We start from the raw sequence: 19,008 nt of genomic DNA on the forward strand, positions 1-19,008 counted from the left end.
CTTTATTTACATTTCTTTCTTTTTATTGTTTTTATTTGCATTTATTTTACTGCAGGTATTTTAATGACAAGTGATCTGTTTTGTCACTTGCATCATTCATCCTGCCATATATATATATATATATATATATATATGTATATATATATATATATATATATATATATCTCATTGTATATATTATTAATGTATTTATTATTAATCATATACTTATGATCATTTAAGCGTGGCTCATCAAAAGGCATTCCTCCGTCTGCATTAGTCTCCATGCAGCTGCGCAGTGCCAGAGACCTGCATGGAATCCGGCCTCTGGGATCAGTGGAAACTTTTTGGTGAAAGGTCAGCGCTGTCGGGTCACGAGGCAGCATGGCGAGCACGGCTCCCTGTAATCCTCCAAAAACAAAACAAGCTCCAGAAGAATGGGGTCAAGCCCCGCTGGTCACCGCAGAGAGGACACGGTTACAAATAACCAGCCGGCGAGGTTGCCAGCAGCCCATTAGGCGTCTCCACTTGTGCCACATCGGCAGAGAATGGTGCAAATTCTGCGTTGAGACACAACAATGGCGGTCGTGTAACTCACGCTGTCCATCATTAAATTGGGTCACCAGACTCACAGTGAGCCGGTTCAGTCCGAACAGAAGCCCGGCAGGAGTCCCTTTTTATTATGCGACTCCAAAGTCTAATCAGAGAGCTGGAATTATAAACTACAGGTGCTGCTGCAGCAGCTGGTGTGCTTTTCAGCTGCATTGTGGGAAATGTAGTATCCAGTGATTTTGGAGCTGGACCTATAATAGGGGACAAAAAGCCTGCATAGCTCGTCCTCTGCAGTGGATTTTGACCCTCCTTTTTTATGTATGTGCCTCTTGTGAGTCCCCCAACGTTGTGGACCTGCGTTCCTAAATGGATGGCATACCTATTTAAGGATGAACTACAAATCTGTGGGGAAGCCAACTCATCTCGAATGTCACAATGTCCCTTCACGACTCTTGTCACTGCAGGTAAATTATCTACCTGTTCACTTTATTTACCCCCTTAAACTTCATTATTTCCCTTCTCCAGTGTTTCACAAATCTTTGAGCATGGTAGTTGTAGGATTGCTCTAGAGCTGTGTGTGTATTACAGATAGCAGCTTCCACTTTGAGGAGGAGGATGTATTCAGATTCTTTATTTTAGTAAAGGTAGTAAAACCGCACTGTAATACTTAATTGGTAAGTAAAACCCCTGCATTCAAAATGTGATTTAAGTAAAAGTAAGTATTATCAGCTACATTTATTGGAGGTATAAAAACGTCAAGTGTTCCTTACTGTCCAGGTCGGAAAGGAATATTATACATTTAGTTATTTGACTGGTGCATTAACATGTAAGCAGCACTACTTTGTACAATGCTGTTTTTTTTGGAAAAAATACTTCATAATACACTTTACAAACTGAGCATAATTTATTAGCTGTCAGAAATTGAAGTTGAGGGGCCATATCTATGTCTGAAATGTAGATCGGTAAAAAAACACTATAACGTGGAAAGGTATCTCAAAATTGTACAAAGTTGAGTACCTGAGTGAATGTATAAAGTTACATTCCACCCTCTGTTTGTAATGAGTGGAGGGAAACGTAGCAGGCATCAGTAACCACAAAGGTGTGTGTGTGTGTGTGTGTGTGTGTGTGTGTGTGTGTGTGTGTGTGTGTGTGTGTGTGTGTGTGTGTGTGTGTGTGTGTGTGCAGGTGTCACGACTCCCCCGTGTGGACGCTCAGGTGAAGTGCAGCATGCTGTCCTCGCACTCCCTCGGCACAGTCACCTTGTAGCTGTGGCACGCCAGTTTGTAATTGCGTCCGCTGTTGTTGTCCCAGTGGTGGCCTCCTTGCACATGGTAGCGGATGGCAAATTCCAAGATGGCCCCTGGCTGCAGAAGGAAGGGCGGGACGGGCAGACGGAATCTGAAGACATCCGTCTCCGGAGCGCCGGACGCCGCGCGGTGGCCACTCGACGCCCAGGGCGCTGCGGTCTCCGTGTGTGTTCTCCAGTTGGTGAAAGAGTAGTGCACTGCCACTTCTTTCTCGTAGGCTAAGTTGAGTACTCGTATAGTGCCCGTTATCCCCTGCTCTGAACACAGGACCTGCTCCAGACACACACTCTGATTGCGGAGACGCTCCAGGAAGTCCGGCTGGTCCCCGACATTCTCGGGGAAACAAGGTTTGAAGTAAGGCAGAGACAGCTCCAAAGACTTGCCGAAAGCCAGCTCCGAGCTCATCAGGAGCCGGAACATAACGTGTTGGGGTATCAAGGGTTGCTCCTGAACTTTGAAGACCTTCACGTCCTCCAACTCGAGGCCCAGCGAGTCCACGAAGCGCACCTGCAGGCTCCGAAGCTCTTTCGTTCTCTCCGCCGACGAAGGCAGGGACTGAGCTCGTCTCCTCATGATCGTCTTGGTTGGAGGGTCACTGGGCGAGCCGCGCCTTAGGTTGAGCTCCTTCATCGAGGGGGCCCTCGGGCCCGGGGGTCGGATCCGGACCGGGGCTTTGGGAGGATGAGGCTTGGGGTCATAAATGTCCCGAAGGCGAATGGTCGTGGTCCTCGTGGCGCACGCGGCGTCACCGGGGCCACTGAAGAAGCGAGGCGGGGTCCCGCTCTTTTCACCAGAACCGGCCATGTTCATCACATTAGAAACGCCCTGAGACACAAACCAGTATATAATGTATCACTCATCTTTTCATTTTACAAAGCTGGACAACAATCACCGGTTTTCGAGACAAAACAGCAATTACTTCAGTCAAATGTTTAGAAACTAGAGCAATATGTTGCTGCACGCTTAAAGAAAGACCAAACCTTCACAGCAGAGACTCCTCGTGTTCTTCTTGTGGGCATTGACCTCGTTTGCTGCCTGCTGGCGAAGTTGCTTTGAACCCAACTGCTGCCAGATGACAGATGAGAGCTCGCGTCTGCCAGCAAATACCATTAATATTCAACAGGTGCAAAAACCAAAGCAAAAAAAATTAAAATAAAGGATATATATATAATATTGCAAGCCACGGACAGCAGACGATCTAATAAGTGAACTGGATGAGAAAACAAAACCCTCAGTGACCAGGATCTGAAGACCAGACTGTAATCTATGGTTTCAAAGCCCTTTGAGCTCAGCCCTGACATTAACATGAGACCTTAGTTGGGGACGGGAGGTGGGGGGTGAATATTTATAGCAGGTAGTGTGGCTGTGTATCTGTCCTCGGAAGATGCCTTTCATGCTTCTTTTATAGTCCACTGACACTCCAAACCTTCTGTCAGTCTGCAAACTATTTGTGATTTACAAGTGACCTTGCCCCATGCTCGTAAACTCTTTCACATAAAAATAACAGTACATTTAATTATTGGTGAAACAAGTGTCTCCATATGGCGACTACAGAAATGTGGAGCCGCATTGGCAAAATATGTAGTTGTGAATTTAAGCAGGTGGTTTACTTTAAGTTAAACTCTGTCCGTGTTCAATATGAAAAAAAGACATTATGAAATAAATATATCATGTGAATAAACTTAAAAAATACATGAATGAAAAAACAGTTCATGAAAAAAACACTATTTGAACTCCACTGTAAAATAGTCATTCTGATTATCAAATGTTTTACTTATGAACAAAGCTAAAATTACTGTGAATCTACCCAGCTAGAGGGACTTAAAATGAATGTATCACAAGCTGCAGGACGTAAAGTAGAGCTTGATGCATTTGAGAAATTGTAGCTGATGTGGAGCAGAAAGGCAGCTCTGACCTTTTGACCTTTTTCCACCAGCAGCACAGGGGTTAAGCACAAGGGTGTGGCTGGAGCTGAGGACTTAAACAGTCCATCCACCATTAAGCCTCTTCACTCAACACAATCCTACTTTTTATTCTTATTTTGTGGACATATATTGTCTGTAACTCAGCAGGTACAGGTCCCAGCTGGTCGTGGCTTTATCGTTCCCTTTATTCATTCGTGTGGCTCATCAAGCTCTCCAACCAGAAGATGGAATGGAAATAATTGATACAATTGTTGATGCAGCAAGGAGCTATTTAGGGATCATAATACAATATGTGGAATGCTCAACAGACTGAGTGAACTATGACGATGCCTTTATAAAGGAGTGACCTGCATCATATTGGTAATTCATATTCTTCAGTGGAGCGCTAGAAGCTTAAACAAACAAACATAATTAGAAAAGTATTGATCAAAACTAAACACAGCACACCAAGATTACAGCTTTCCCTGATGATTTTGCTTCTATGCTTTGTTTATATCTCTATTATGTTAGCGCAGTATTTACGTTATGCATAAACTCAGTAAACCGTGAACATACTCTCTGCTTGATGTTTGTCTTGACAGGTACATGTGTGGCAACTGATTGAAAGAGCCCAGAGAAGAGGACGTGTATGATATGAGATGATCAGAAATTACTGATCTCATATAAACGTGAGATGATTTTAATTGTCAGACAGCTCTGAAATGTTTCAAAGCTACAAATTTTTCCTGAAACTATTTCACAATACTGTGGAGAATATTGTATAATTTATATTGTAATTTGTCTACTAAAATAAAGTTTGAATCAAACAGATAAATGTGTGTGTTGCTCATTTTTATTGTCAGGATGTTAAATGGACCAGTTTTTTTTTACCCTTCTGCGGCATGAAATCAAGTTTTTCATATCACCTGTTTAAACAAAGTAATAACATAGATGTTTTGTGTAAATCTAGACACTCAACAGAGCAGCAACGCTCACGCAGACCGATGTGGATCACGGAGCAGATATTATGTAGGCTAGGTACATAATGTTAGATTGTTACCGTAACAACCTTTTCTTTGTGATATAAAGAGAGAGAACCTCTCTCCATCTCTCATCTTCTGTTTGTGGATCGCTGCAGTGTTGTCCATTGTTCCAAAACAACCGATAAGCAATAATTGCATGTACAGTATCTCTCATGTATCTAATTATATCTATATCTATATCTAATCATATGTCAACTTTTACAGAGATGCAACAGAAAACGTCCTGACTGGAAACATTACAATGGGATGTGTTATGACACAGGAGGTTAGTGAGGTGATTAAAACCGCCCACAACATCATTTGTACCATCTACTGAGCATCTGTGATATTGGTGACAAGAAGAACCTGCAAAGGGAGTAACAGACAAAACACACCGTAGCCTGCTCCCTCTGCTGCCGTCTGGCAAGAGATACAGAAGTATCAGCTGTAAGACTCCTTAATTATGTAGTGTTTAGTTGTGGTTTGTTTTCTCTTCTATGTCGCAAATTGGGTCTAAAATTTAAGTTGTGTTGTACAATGACAAATACAAGCCGTGAAACCTTTTAACCTTGAATGATTAAAAAATAAAAACATGATTTGATGATCAGTTGACGATATGCAAGACGATGTAAATTCTTAGTCAGAGCCCCCCCCCCCCCCCCCCACGCACACAGTCACCATAAACGGTCTTAATGTTGTTTTTTAAGATTGTTCAGTTACCCAAAAAGTCAGTGAATGCAACTTTGAAATGATCCTTCTTCAATGTAACACCGCCCCATTGTAGCGTAAAATACTTTGTTACTGTCGTTTCTTTGAATATCGGTACTTTACTTTACTATTTATATTTCTGTTGACTTGTTGACTGATACTTTGACTCTGATACATTTCTCCTGAAAGCTTTGTTACTCACTACAAAATAAAATGTATGTTTAGAGAAAAAATGAATCATGAGTCGCAGACACAGAATTCCCAGTGATGCCCAGGATGCTAGCTAGCGAGCGACTACATGAGTCCACTCTACGATGACTGATTTCATGATGGAAGCAGAAATGGAAGCACCTGCTACTCTCGCAACAAATGACAATGGTGACGAAGACAACACCCGTGGCCCATATGGACAGGAGCCGCGAGAGCGCAGCATTACGATTTGAACCGCGTCGGAGTTGGAGATGCACGCAAGTGTGTGTAGCAAGTGGGGCTAGCTAAAGTTGTTATGCTTACAAAATGTCTTTCTCTCACTGTTTCAGAGAAAGGTCCTGGATGGATCACAGCCAACCCAACTCCTGGTCCTTGGTCATGGTGGCCACAGCGCTTAAAAGAATAACCTTCATCATTCTCAAAATTCTGACCCTTTGCTTTTTTATTAACAGCATTTGCTTGTACTTTCACTTTCAATACTTAACCCTCTCGTCGCCCTCGGCGTCAAAATGACCCGCGTACGAGTGTATATGTATGTGTGAATATCCCTGCCGTTGTCTTGGAGTCAAAATGACCCGCGTACGAGTGTATATGTATGTGTGAATATCCCTGCCGTTGTCTTGGAGTCAAAATGACCCGCGTACGAGTGTATATGTACAGTCATATCGGAGAATAACCAAAATGGCAAAGGCTCAGCCAATGATCACCTCCAGGAGGATCAAAGAAGATCTAAGATTGCCTGTGAGTACTGTAGCAATCAGACGACGTCTATTTGAAGCCAAGCTACCAGCAAGAAGCCCCCGCAAAGTCCCATTGTTAAAAAAAAGGACACGTGCTGAAGCGGTTACAATATGCCGAAGAACACATTGACTGGCCTAAAAAGAAATGGCGTAATATTTTGTGGACTGATGAGAGTAAGATTGTTCTTTTTGGGTCTAAGGGACACAGACAGTTTGTCAGACGTCCTGCAAACACTGAATTCAAGCCACAGTACACAGTGAAGACGGTGAAGCATGGTGGTGGAAGCATCATGATATGCGGATGTTTCTCGTACTACGGAGTTGGTCCTATTCATCGCATACCAGGGATCATGGATCAGTTTGAGTACATCAGAATACTGGAAAAAGTCATGTTGCCGTATGCTGAAGAGGAAATGCCCTTGAAATGTGTGTTTCAACAAGACAATGACCCCAAACACACCAGCAAGCATGTCAACACTGCTATTTTTTGAACATTATATTTCTTGACTTTCTTTAAAATATTATCAAATTCAATTACTTTTTCCAATGTTCTTGCTTTGAAATAGAATGTTTCTTTCTGCTGTCCTGATGTCAATGGGGAGCTCATTCCACCATTGAGGAGCCAGGACAGCAAACAGTCGTGACTTTGTTGAGTGTTTAGCTCGCAGTGACGGAGCTACAAGCCGATTGGCAGAAGCCGAGCGGAGCGAACGAGCTGAGGTGTACGGTTTTACCATGTCCTGGATGAAGATTGGACCCGATCTGTTCGTAGCACGGTACGCAAGTACCAATGTTTTGAAGCGGATGCGGGCGACCACCGGTAACCACCGTAGGTCGCGGAGGAGTGGAGTCGTGTGGGTGAATTTCGGGAGGATAAAGACCAGTCGAGCTGCTGCATTCTGGATGAGCTGCAGAAGTCGAATGGCACTAGCAGGTAGACCTGCCAGGAGGGAGTTACAGTAGTCAAGGCACGAGATGATCAGAGCCTGGATAAGAACCTGTGCCGCCTTCTGGGTGAGAAGGGGACGTATTCTCCTGATGTTGTACAGCATGAACCTACAGGAACGTGTTGTAGCGGTGATGTTGGCAGTCAGGGAGAGTTGACTGTCGAGTGTCACACCGAGATTCCTGGCAGTCGGGGCCAACACTGAGTTGTTGAAGGTAATAGTGAGGTTGTGGGCGGGAGAGCCTTTTTTTCTGGAAGGAAAAGTAGTTCCGTTTTGTAAGGGTTCATTTTCAGGTAGTGTGCGGACATCCAGTGAGAGATGTCAGTCAGACAGGCAGAGATTCATGCTGCTACCCATGTTTCCGACTGGGGAAACGAGAGGATCAGTTGGGTGTCATAAGCATAGCTATGGTAGGAGAAGCCATGCGAGCGGATGACAGAGCCGAGAGAGTTGGTGTACAGAGAGAAGAGGAGAGGACCCAGTATGGAGCCCTGAGGGACCCCAGTAATGAGAGGACAAGGTTCAGACACAGATCCTCTCCAAGTTACCCGGTAGGTGGTCGTTGAGGTAGGATGAGAAGAGGGACAGCGCAGTGCCTGTGATACCAATGTCCTGGAGGGAGGAGATAAGGATCTGGTGATTCACTGTGTCAAAGGCAGCAGAAAGGTCTAGAAGGTTAAGGACAGAGGAGAGATAGGCTGCTCCAGCAGTGTGAAGCTGCTCAGAGACAGCAAGGAGGACAGTCTCTGTTGAGTGGCCTGCCTTGAATCCAGACTGGTGAGGGTCAAGAAGGTTGTTCTGGTGGAGAAACGAGGAGACTTGGTTAAAGATAGCTCGCTCCAGAGTTTTGGGAAGAAAGGGAAGGAGAGAGACGGGTCTGTAGTTGTTGACTTCAGACAGGTTGAGAGTGGGTTTCTTCAGGAGAGGGCTGATGTGGAATATTCTGTCTGTCTGTCTGTCTGTCTGTCTATCTTTACGTCTGTCTGTCTGTCCGTCTGTCTATCTTTACGTCCGTCCGTCTGTTTGTCTGTCTTTCTGTCTTTACGTCTGTCTGTCTGTCTGTCTGTCTTTGCGTCCGTCTGTCTGTGTATACAATATAGCGTTTTGTCTCTGTGACTGTGATGCAGTTGTATTACACTGTTGTTATTATTTTAATTCAATGATACAACGTTAATGCTATTTCAATTAATTGTTACAATGTTAATGCTATTTTAAATAAATGTTAATGCTATTTGAATTCAATGTAACAATGTTGATGATATTTTAATTCTGTTTCATTGTTAATGCTATTTTAATTTTGTTTCAATGTTAATTGAAGTGTCCTAATTAGTCAAAGCTTTTACGGGTCACCTCACTAACTGAGTTCACATTCTGCCAGCATGTCGCCCATTCACCCCGTTTCCTCAAAATATGGCAAGAGGTGCTCTGGAAGAAGAATTGTTCGCACTGAGCGATTTGACACAGAAACCCATAAACCTCCAGTCAAGCTCAATCCTCAGCAGCTGTTGCTTCACATTTCAAATTACAGCGAGGAGTCAGAAGGGGGCGCTGCAGCGAGCGGAGACGCCGCTCCGAGTCATGTCTCAAGGACACTTTTCAGCTGAGTCACTGTACTGTGTGTGTGTGTGTGTGTGTGTGTGTGTGTGTGTGTGTGTGTGTGTGTGTGTGTGTGTGTGTGTGTGTGTGTGTGTGTGTGTGTGAGAGGACATGGTATTAAGTATTCTGCACAGGCCTATGTGTGACATCATATCATGAGAACAAATGAGTAAGGCGAGGCCCAACCATTTTTTGGAACGTATTATATTTCTGTCTATTGTTTACACCAATAGCAGATTAGGTGTATTCAGAGGTTATTGACTTCCATTCCTGTGGCTGACCTTGGCAAATAGGAAAGACAAAACCGAGTGAGTGACGTACTGAACTCGGACAGACTAAAGAAGTCCGTCGGCCGACAGTTAGTGGCAGAGAGAGCGTGTCCTCCAATCAGGGGGTGATAAACTGTCCTTCCAGGCAGCAGCAGCAGCAGCCGCACCACGTGTCGGTGACAGGTGCAGCACCTGCTGCTGCTCAGTGCGTCACCCACAGTGAGGACATCACGAGCGGGGAAAGGAGGAGCTATCAAAGAGGCGAACAGTACAACCGCATTCTCCTCTAAACTGATCCCAAGAAGAAGAAACAGGGAGAAAGAGGGGGAAACTGAAGAAAGAAGAGTCCTGATACAGTTTGGTCAGCGTCTCTCCAGCATCATCTCACACACTCGGCCACTGTCCTCCATCTTGTCCTCCGTCTTGTCCTCCATCTTGTCCCCCTCCACCACAGAGCACCGTCACGACTCGTCTATCCGTCTGGAATCAGAGGGAAGCCCCTGGCAACCTTGACGACAGTCGCCTTTTTACGTCCCACTCCGTCCACTACGCAGAGCTCGCCCCCAGACGGTCAAAATGAGGAGAGGGCTCCAGAGTGGTCAAGCTCAGGAGGGGCTTCAGCCCGGCGGCGAGGAGGGAGAGAAAGAGGTGTGGAGGGAGAGGGAGAGGGAGGAGAAGGAGCGGCAGCACAGGAGGGCCGAGAAGAAGCTGCTGGCCTTCTGGATGTCCTTGTCCCACAGGACCTGGACACTCTTCTGGCCCCGTGAGAGACCGGGCTTCCAGCGCTCCGCCTCGGCCGCCCGGCTGCTGAAGAGTGAGGCATGAGGAGGGAAAGTGTGTGTGGCCGTAGTGTGTGTGTGTGTGCGTGTAGGTGTGTGCGTATGTGTGTGTGCAGAGGTAGCTGTGTCAGAAGAGGCCTCACAGACCTGCTGTCAAGTGGACCCGTGTGTGTGTGTATGTGTGTGTGTGTGTGTGTCTTAATATGTGTGTGTGATCCATTCAAGTGGATGAAAGCAGCTCCCTCCACCTAGTCCACCATTTATGTTGCTGCCCTGTCAGAGCTGGAGTCACAGGTGAAGGGCCAAAGAAGGTTGTCGTCGCAAAACTTCTTTATGGAAACCGGTTTTCAGCAAAAAACCATCAGCTGTGACTTTTTGAAGATCACAAAGATGGGTTAACAGGGCATCGGCCATGGTGGTGACCCATCTCGCCCTGGAGCTGCATTTCCAAGGGAAGAAGCTGAGCGGCTTCACGTGCAAACCGACCCACTCGGCCCACGGCTTACCGCCAGTGAGCTTGTGGATCATCACAGCCCAGATCCTGCTGCCGTACCTGGTACCGTACCTGGGCATGGTGGCGGCCAAATAGTCATGGATGTAGTGCAAGTATGTGGGACATTATTTATTTTGTTGAGTCTTTTGTTGTTAAATGCAAGACATCCATCCATTCATCCATTTCCATCCGCTTATCCTCTGGGGTCGGGTCGCGGTGGCAGCAGGTCCAGCAGGCTGACCCAGGCTTCCCACTCACCCGCAACATTTTCCATCTCATTCTGGAGGATCCCGAGGCGTTCCCAGGCAAGCTGGGAGATATAATCCCTCCAGCATGTCCTGGGTCTTCCCTGGAGTCTCCTACCAGTTGGACGTGCCTGGAAAACCTCTAATGGGAGGCGTCCAGGAGGCATCCAAATTAGATGCCAGAACCACCTCAGCTGACTCCTTTTGACACAAAGGAATCAGCAAGACTATTTAATACTAAAAATAAATATAATAGGTCCTGTTTTATGATCCCCCACTCCCCATAGGTGCAGTCTTTCATTTACCCTTCAGGCGGAGGCAGCCGAAGGTCAAATGTGATGCTTATGTGATGTGAAAGAAGTCGGATCATATCCGGCTGAGACAACAGAGCCTACAGCACGCAGCAGTATCAGAAAGCGAGTCGGACAGATCAGATAGATCAGAGCCACCTCATTGCTCTCTCCCCGTTTAACCTCTTTGTGAATACCTCACCCGCTCGACGTGACTGACGCCCGGCTGAATTATGCAGAAGGTCAGCAAGCCGCTAGCATCGGGAGCTGTCAGATCGAGTTCCATATATGAGGGAAATACGGGGTCTTATCAAATCAGTGAGTCCAATAGCTTTCTCTTTGACCTTGTTCCACATTGTTCGTTATATATATATATACATATACGTAATGTGTGTGTTCCCAGACACACACACATTACCCAATGTGTGTGTCTGGGAATGCAAGGTGCATTAAGAGACCGCTGTGTGTTTTTCAGCACTGGGAGGTGTTCAAGGAGATCTCAGAGGTGATTATCTTGGTGCCAGCCTTGGTGGGGCTGAATGGGAATCTTCAGATGACCTCAGCATCCAGAATGTCGACAGCAGTGAGTGGAAACTCACGCACACATGTACAGAACACACACTCACACGCACAAGCACGTAGAATACTATATTGACTATTGAACTGAGTCACTGAGTGAATGTTTACTAAAGTGGTAGCCGCCACAATCCCCTTTTTTCATTTTTTTTGCCAAATTCCACATCACAGTAAATTATGTGAATATATTCTTTCTCAAAGAAATCTGTAAACAAGTGTCATTTAAAATATGTGCTCAGATTTAGTCTGAGATTAGATTTTTTTTATTTAAGTTATAATTATCTTTGCCAGGTGTGCGAGCAAAATTGTGTCTTTTACGTGTGGGTTTTGCTCTTAAAATAACATGCATACATTGTTTGCAGACACTTGCAGACAGTATCTGTTCAGTCCCAACCAACTCCACTTGCAATTTGTGACTCGTCCTTAAAAAATGCAATGTCACCATTCTGTTTCCTACATGCTTCCTAACATGAGGACATTTTAAAGCCAGTTCCACGCGAAACCCGGAGAACCGTAAAGCTTAACGGAGCGAGACATGCAACTTCAGCATCCATCGATAATGATTCATTATCAGCAACCCCCAGGCTGCAGCCTGAGAGATAATTGCTCATTAGCTGTGCACCCTGTCGACCGATCGGGGCATTTTTCAGGGTTACCCTGACGTGCTGCTGACAAGCGGTGGGGAATACATTTGCACATGGACACTTGAACACAGCTCCCACGTGATTGGGAAATGTGATTAAGCCAACCTGTTTCCATCCACAGGCCAACACAGGCCAGATGGATGAGGCTCAGCTGCAGTGGAGGATGGTGTTCTGTAATCTGGCCCTCATTCAGGTGACACACTCTCCATCCTGCTAATAACACTCTCAATCACGGCTTCAAGACAATTCAATTAAATCCAAAGGAGCTTTGCTGGCGTGATAAGATCATCCTCTCACTTCATTAATGCATCTCAGCCTATTAAACGTACCAGATGACGGAGGTGGTGTCCAAATGATAGCTATGATAAGTTAGTGGAGCACAAAGAAAAAACATAATTGGGCTGATTCTTCCATTGCCAGCTAACATTTCTTTTTTTTTTTAGTTAACTACTATGCAGCAAGGTACATATTTCCTGTGTTTTGTTTTTAAGACATTTCACCAATATTCTGAGAGTTGTAAAATAAGTACGCTATTATTTGTCCATATTTTTGGGGTTCTGTAGTTGTAGTTGTTGATATAAAAATGTCAACAATGAAATCAACAGAGAGAGAGAGAGAGACAGAGAGAGAGAGAGCAATGCACCATACTGTGAAAAACACGCCCACCAGAGGGGAAAACACTATGCCAACCAAGAGCTAAAATGCTAACGCTAAATGCCTGAAGCTAGCTATCCGGTAATTAGCTAAAACATTAGCGTTCATCATGTTAAAGGATTAGTTTGTCATTAGCACCATGCTTGCCAATGATGACGGGCTAGGACAAGTTATCTGAGGGCAAGCTAATGTTAGCTATGTGTTAGCCAGTTACTAGACGTTAGGCATATTTACGTTTTCCCATTCCTCCTGCTGATTATTGCCTGTAGCCTCAGGTTTCATGGGTTCAGCAGCTTGTAAAAATGTAGTCCTGGTTTTCTTTACCCTGTTAGTTGTGCATCCCACCACACAGCAGCTTTTAGGCATTTGTGCTGTTGTCTGCTATAGCAAAAAGAAAGTGACAAGTAAGCACCTTGATGCAAGACAAAGCCAATGGAGAGCGATTATTACTTGGGCAGGGCTTAATTGCGCTCTGTCTGTATGATATCCAGGTCAGTTAGAGGACAGTGAGCTTGGTGTGTTGTTTCTTTGTCAGGTCTGGTGATGGTGGCAGTGTTTATTGGATCCAGAAAAGTGGGCATCAACCCAGACAATGTGGCCACTCCGATCGTTGCCAGCCTCGGAGACCTCATCACTCTGTCTCTGCTCGCTGGTGTCAGCCGCCTCTTCTTCTGTTACAGAGGTCAGAGATCACAGTTTACATCAAGAGAGCAACCAAATCAAATCAGAGTATGTGATGCAAAAGGGTCTTTTAAGCAGAGAAAGAGCAAATATGATCCAAATGTTTGCAACTGCATAGCAACAGCAACGTTGTGATTGAGGAGTATTTTCTGCCAGATGAGGGCAGCATAGTCCACTTTTGATTCTTACAAAAGTCTGCCAACAGACTGCAGCAGTACAACACTTTCATCATCTCTGTCATGGAATCTGTTGTCCACTGTCTGCCATCGAAAAATGTAATTTCCGTTCAAACATAACTTTCTATATCATTTGAAGGGTGTAATCAAAGATTTATATATTTATGTATTCTGTGCTACGTTGCTCTCCAGACACGTGGTACCTGCCTCCTGCGTTGTTTTGATTCTTCCTGCTCCTTATCCCAGCGTGGGTCATTATTGCCCGTCGCTCTCCACCTACTGGAGAGGTCCTGAAGTCCATGTCCATCAGCAGGTGACACTACCCCAAGGGAATCCAGCGATTTCAGAACACTTCTTCCTCTGATCACAAGTGTTCTGAAATATTGAAGTATGTGTGCATTTCATTTAAATACATTTATATTATTATTATTATATGTTTTTCTTCTTCCCAGTATTGGTGGACTGATTCTGGATTAGACAGTGAGCAATCCAAACTTCGAAGGTATGGCAGTGTTCACTCAGTCATCAATGGTGAGTGGAAGACGAAATCCCTTGAACACTTAAAGCTATAGCACAAGGAGGTCTTAACTGGTTATCAAATAGCTTCAATATATTACTGATGCCTCTCTATGACCGAAATAAGCAAATGAGACCATCAGCGAGAAGATTGGCTATTTCTATATGACACCTTAATGCCTGTCCCCCGGCCAGATTCCCTGCAAAATAAACAAGTGATTTATGGTTTACATTTGTGTGGGAAAACCTAAGTAATATTTTAGGGTTAGGGTGGCTGAGCTAAGTTTCCTCTTTCTTTCAGTCACTTCCAAAATAAATGCCAGATCAATACTTTTACGCTACAAAAGCGGTGGTGCTCATGAGAAATGCGGTCTTCGTTCCCGTAAAAACACTAATGCTTTTATCCGCAAGGGGTCGACCAAAATCAACACAAAATGAAACCTTCAGCATAATCAGTTATTTTACTTTGGATAATTGAAGTATCTTTTTCTGATTATACTTTTTTATTCTTACTTGGATGCTATTTTGAATGCATCTAAATTGTGCTTAAGTACTTTTAGAGGCCTCAAGTGATGAAATTAACTCAGATTAATTTTGCCTCAAGTAAACATTATTGTGGACACAATCCCCTTAATTGAAGGGGAAACAATTTGTGAAATTTCTTCTGAATGCTTTGTGCAAATAAATGAACCCTGACATGTTTTCCTGAAGGAGTAAGGAGAGCTGGGATTTGAGGTTATGGTTTCAACAGCAGCCTTAATCTTTTGAAGAATGACATTCAAGCTTCATAATTAGCTTCATTATTATCAGTAATGTCAACTAGAAATTGTCGGAGCATGGGGACGCCCAGCAGCTAATCCCATTAGTATTTAAAAGGGCCTCAATTTGAGCTATTAATCAATCATAAGGTATTAAAGTGCTGCTGAAGTTGAGCAGCACTCCCCCTCAAAGGAAGCTCAGAGAGGCGTGTAGGGCCAGATCTTCACTGACAGAAGTTAGGTGCCCACAAAGCAGAATACTAAGTAGAGAGCAATAACAATGGTCTTTACATAAACCACAAGCCTGATCCGAATGCCAACTATGCATTCACTGGGTCCCGTTGCATCTCTGCCAGCCGCAGTGCTACCAAAGACTCCTGCATGCATTGCCCCCCCAGTACAGGAAATGCATTTGCATTCCAATTCAGCACTCTTCCCTCTTGGCCTGTTGACCAGAAACCACCAGTGGAAGAAGAATTCAGATCCTTTGCCTCAGTAAAAGTAGAAGAAACATAGTCTAAAAATAGTATAGCAATACATTTTTACTTTATTTACGCAGGATGTCCTCTTTTAGATACATACTTGTTATACTACTGGGTAGATTGTAGTATGGCATATGTAAGTGCATCATGTGTTTTTCTTTCTGTAAAATGTGAATCAGTGAAGTGACTAGTAGGTCCAGCTGCCAGATGTACTACAGTAAAAAGTTAACTATTTCCTTCTGAAATGTAGTGGTGTAGGTGTATAAAGTAGCCTACAATGGAAATACTAAAGTAAATTACTTTGATTGTACATATACATTCCTGTACTGGGAGAAGCACTCCTGTTTTTTTGTTTAAATGATCTATGTGCTTCAAAGCTCTGCGAGCCAAGCGGTTTTGTTCTGCTCCTAATGAAACCAGCCTGAGGGGCGAGCAGTGTCACAATGAATAGCACAACATCCAGACTGCCTTTTCCAAGCCTTCTGAGAAAAATAAAATACAAGTCTCCTGGGACACTGTGATTATGGATATCTTCTGAATAGATAGCCAGCTAAATTGCTGTTTGGATACTGAACCATTTTTCCAAGAATGTTTACTCTTGTCTTGGACAACCAGGCAACTCCACCCTCCACACTGCCATGTTCAGCTCAATCTTCCCAGTTCTATCAAATGTTTTTTATGGAGTTGATCAGCGCTCCACTTTTCCATGTCTGTCCAGGTGTAGGGGGAAATTGGATGTCCACCTACCTCCACTCCGGGAGAGTTCCTGGAACTCTTCTAATTAAAATGAGTGAGAACTGTCCTAGACCATGTGCTGCCCTTTGCTCCTTAGGTAAGACAAACAAACACAAATACACTAAAGGGGCAGTGTACAGGTGTAGCCCTTCCTGAGAGATTTGCAATAAAGACATGATCTCCAAATCAAGCATGTGAGAGTATTATTAAAGCCACATGAATCAGTATTATTTTGATATTGATGAATCAAACGAGAGCTGCAACAATGTCTGCAGCCCTCCTGGGCTTTTTAGGGAATTTTAGCTAATCGTTTCATGTCCAGCATCAAACTTTAACAAACTAGTTACATAAAAAAACACCTACTATACACTACATGTCCAGTACCAGACAACAGCAGCTAGATAAAGCTAGCAGCTAGCTGGTGAATAATGTAGTGTAACATTTAGCAGCTAACAGTATTTCACCCATGGAGTTGGTTGAGATTAAACCAGAGCTAAATAGCTAAATGTAATGTAATGTAAATAGGGGATGAAGGTTAATCTGGAGGCCAGAGTGGCCATAAAAAAGAATATTTAAAGCCTACTGCTTTCATGGAAAGTACAGACAACTGTCACGAAAACTAGCAGCCATTTTTGACCTGTGCGTTTGACCAGCTCGTTACTTCTCTTTCTATGTTTATCCAGATGTGAACTCCAAATCGGCCAGAGTCCTGATCCTTCTTGTGGTCCTGGGTCACCTCCTCTTCCTGTGCACCATCCACCTCCTGCAGGGAGGCCATACTGCCATGACGCCCACCTTCATCATCTGCTACCTGGCCACAGCTCTGCTTCAATAAAGATGAACCGTTAAAAGTTGTGTTGCTCATTCAGCCAGAAGAAAAAAGTCCATGTTTTACGCAAATCTCCAATCCTCTCATTGGAAGCATACCCATCCTTTGTCTTTGTCCAGGTGGGGATTTTGCTTTACATGGTCAGCCTGATGGTGCGATGGCTGTGGCGAAGGGGACTGGATCCAGACAACTTCTCCATCCCCTACCTCACAGCTCTGGGTGACCTGCTGGGGACTGGTTTCTTGACACCGAGTTTCAGACTGATTCTGGCAGTCGGTTCTACAGGGACTGGAGTTTGGCACCGACGTGTGGTGCTGCCCACCCTGACTGTACTGTTCCCTACATGCAAGTAGCTGAAACAAACTTGCAAATCTCATTGGATATAAGAAGCAAAGTGAGGAATAATGAACACATCTATGGCGTTTTATTTGTCTCTCAACACTGAGCGTCCAAATGGGACAGAAGCACATACATTTTATTCTGTTGACGGATTATTGCACAAAGAATCATTTATTTTGAGGAAACAAAGATTTATTCTGCGCTCAATAAATGCATTTGTCTGTTTATTATCACTGTAAGAGCACAGAATAGCCTCTCTCAGTTTTACTAGTTTGCTGTTTAATTCCCCGCTCTGCATCCTCTCAAACCCCTTGGACACCGGCTGTGTCTCTTCCAACGTCTCTGCTCAAGTTTGCCTCAACCGGACACAGCGTTACTGTGTGTCTCAACAGCAAGTAAAAGCAAAGCTAGCTAGCTCACAGCAAAAGTACAGTTTGGACATAGTGCTGCAGGGACAACGTGTTGTTGTGGGCCAACCCGGAAGTTAGCATCGTCCTGGTTCCCTTCAACAAAAAGCTCTTTCCATTCCCGATACTGACACGTTTTGTTCAGCAAGATAATCTGCACGAATGAACACCACTTTTATGAAAGAAAAGAGCTAACGTTAGGCTATAAACAAGCTACGCAGTTGCATGAATTCAGCTCACCGCCACTAAGCTCAAGGCGGAGCAGTGTTCGGCGTGATGACGTTTCGTTTTTAAGCCACGTTACCACTTGGCTTTTTTAAAGAATGTACAAACTTTAAAATTTACAACTGCAATATTTACTATTCTATCTCGTAAAATGTTAAAATATCTTAAGCTTGCGTTAACCACCGACCATTTGCAAAAATGCTAATTCATTTCCAGGTTTTAGGACTCCTGCAGCACTCTTTAACATTGGCTGGTCGGGGTGAATAAACACAAATGGTCCAGGGGTCAAATTTACTCTCTGAACCAGCAATAATTTCAGGTAAAAAAAGTTGGAGTAGGTAATGTGATTTTTGCTGTTCTGTCTTCAATACGATTGTTAGTATAGGAAGTAGCGGAAAACTGGGTAAATGGGAGGGACATCACAGCTGAATTAAAGCAGTTTAATTGTGTTGGTTACATAGCTTGTATGAACCAAAATCAGTTTGGGAGTCTCTACCTAGCTATCCTGATAGGTAAATACGCTAGCTGACAGATGGCAGATAAGCAGTGGCGAACTAAGCTAGCTGGCTAACTTCTTATTTGTCAGCTACTCAGCCAAGGCATGATTATTTTATTTATTTATTTTATTGCTCTTAAATGTTTTTACTGAGCAGCACAAGTGCATGTAAAAGATGTGAGATGTAAAAGCCTAGCGAGTTTAATAGCTAGCTGATATGCCAATTACTATTAACCAGCTGATAGCATGCCATAGAAATGAGATATAGCACACTGTCCGACAAAGTCATTTATTCTATTTTTGTATTATTTAGGAGGTACAAATTTATTTTGCAGAGGAAATTAGTCAAACAGGTGCACTTTGTTCTCAGATTTGATTTGTCTGGAAATAATTTCTCTGCTCTCTGCTCAAAATATCTTTCTGTGCTCAGGATTTAAACACAAATCTAA

The 19,008-nt window shown here is 44.0% G+C and overlaps 1 protein-coding gene and 1 pseudogene across 2 annotated transcripts; one reads left to right on the plus strand and one right to left on the minus strand.

The window, feature by feature from the left end:
- Positions 1-1,742: 1,742 nt before the first annotated feature.
- Positions 1,743-2,642, minus strand: ppp1r3db (protein phosphatase 1, regulatory subunit 3Db; the record flags this gene model as incomplete). The annotated part of the gene is made up of 1 exon (XM_079217764.1): positions 1,743-2,642. One exon carries the CDS (start codon positions 2,640-2,642, stop codon positions 1,743-1,745), a length of 900 nt encoding a protein of 299 aa, XP_079073890.1.
- A 7,783-nt stretch (positions 2,643-10,425) lies between these two features.
- On the plus strand, positions 10,426-17,098 carry LOC306737084 (solute carrier family 41 member 3-like; annotated as a pseudogene). The gene is made up of 6 exons: positions 10,426-10,619; positions 11,517-11,624; positions 12,383-12,454; positions 13,268-13,319; positions 13,451-13,597; positions 16,947-17,098. The product of its transcript is annotated as a solute carrier family 41 member 3-like (transcript).
- The last annotated feature ends 1,910 nt before the right edge of the window (positions 17,099-19,008 follow it).

Source organism: Taurulus bubalis (assembly GCF_910589615.1).
Source record: "Taurulus bubalis genome assembly, chromosome: 5".
Classification (NCBI taxonomy): Eukaryota; Metazoa; Chordata; class Actinopteri; order Perciformes; family Cottidae; genus Taurulus; species Taurulus bubalis.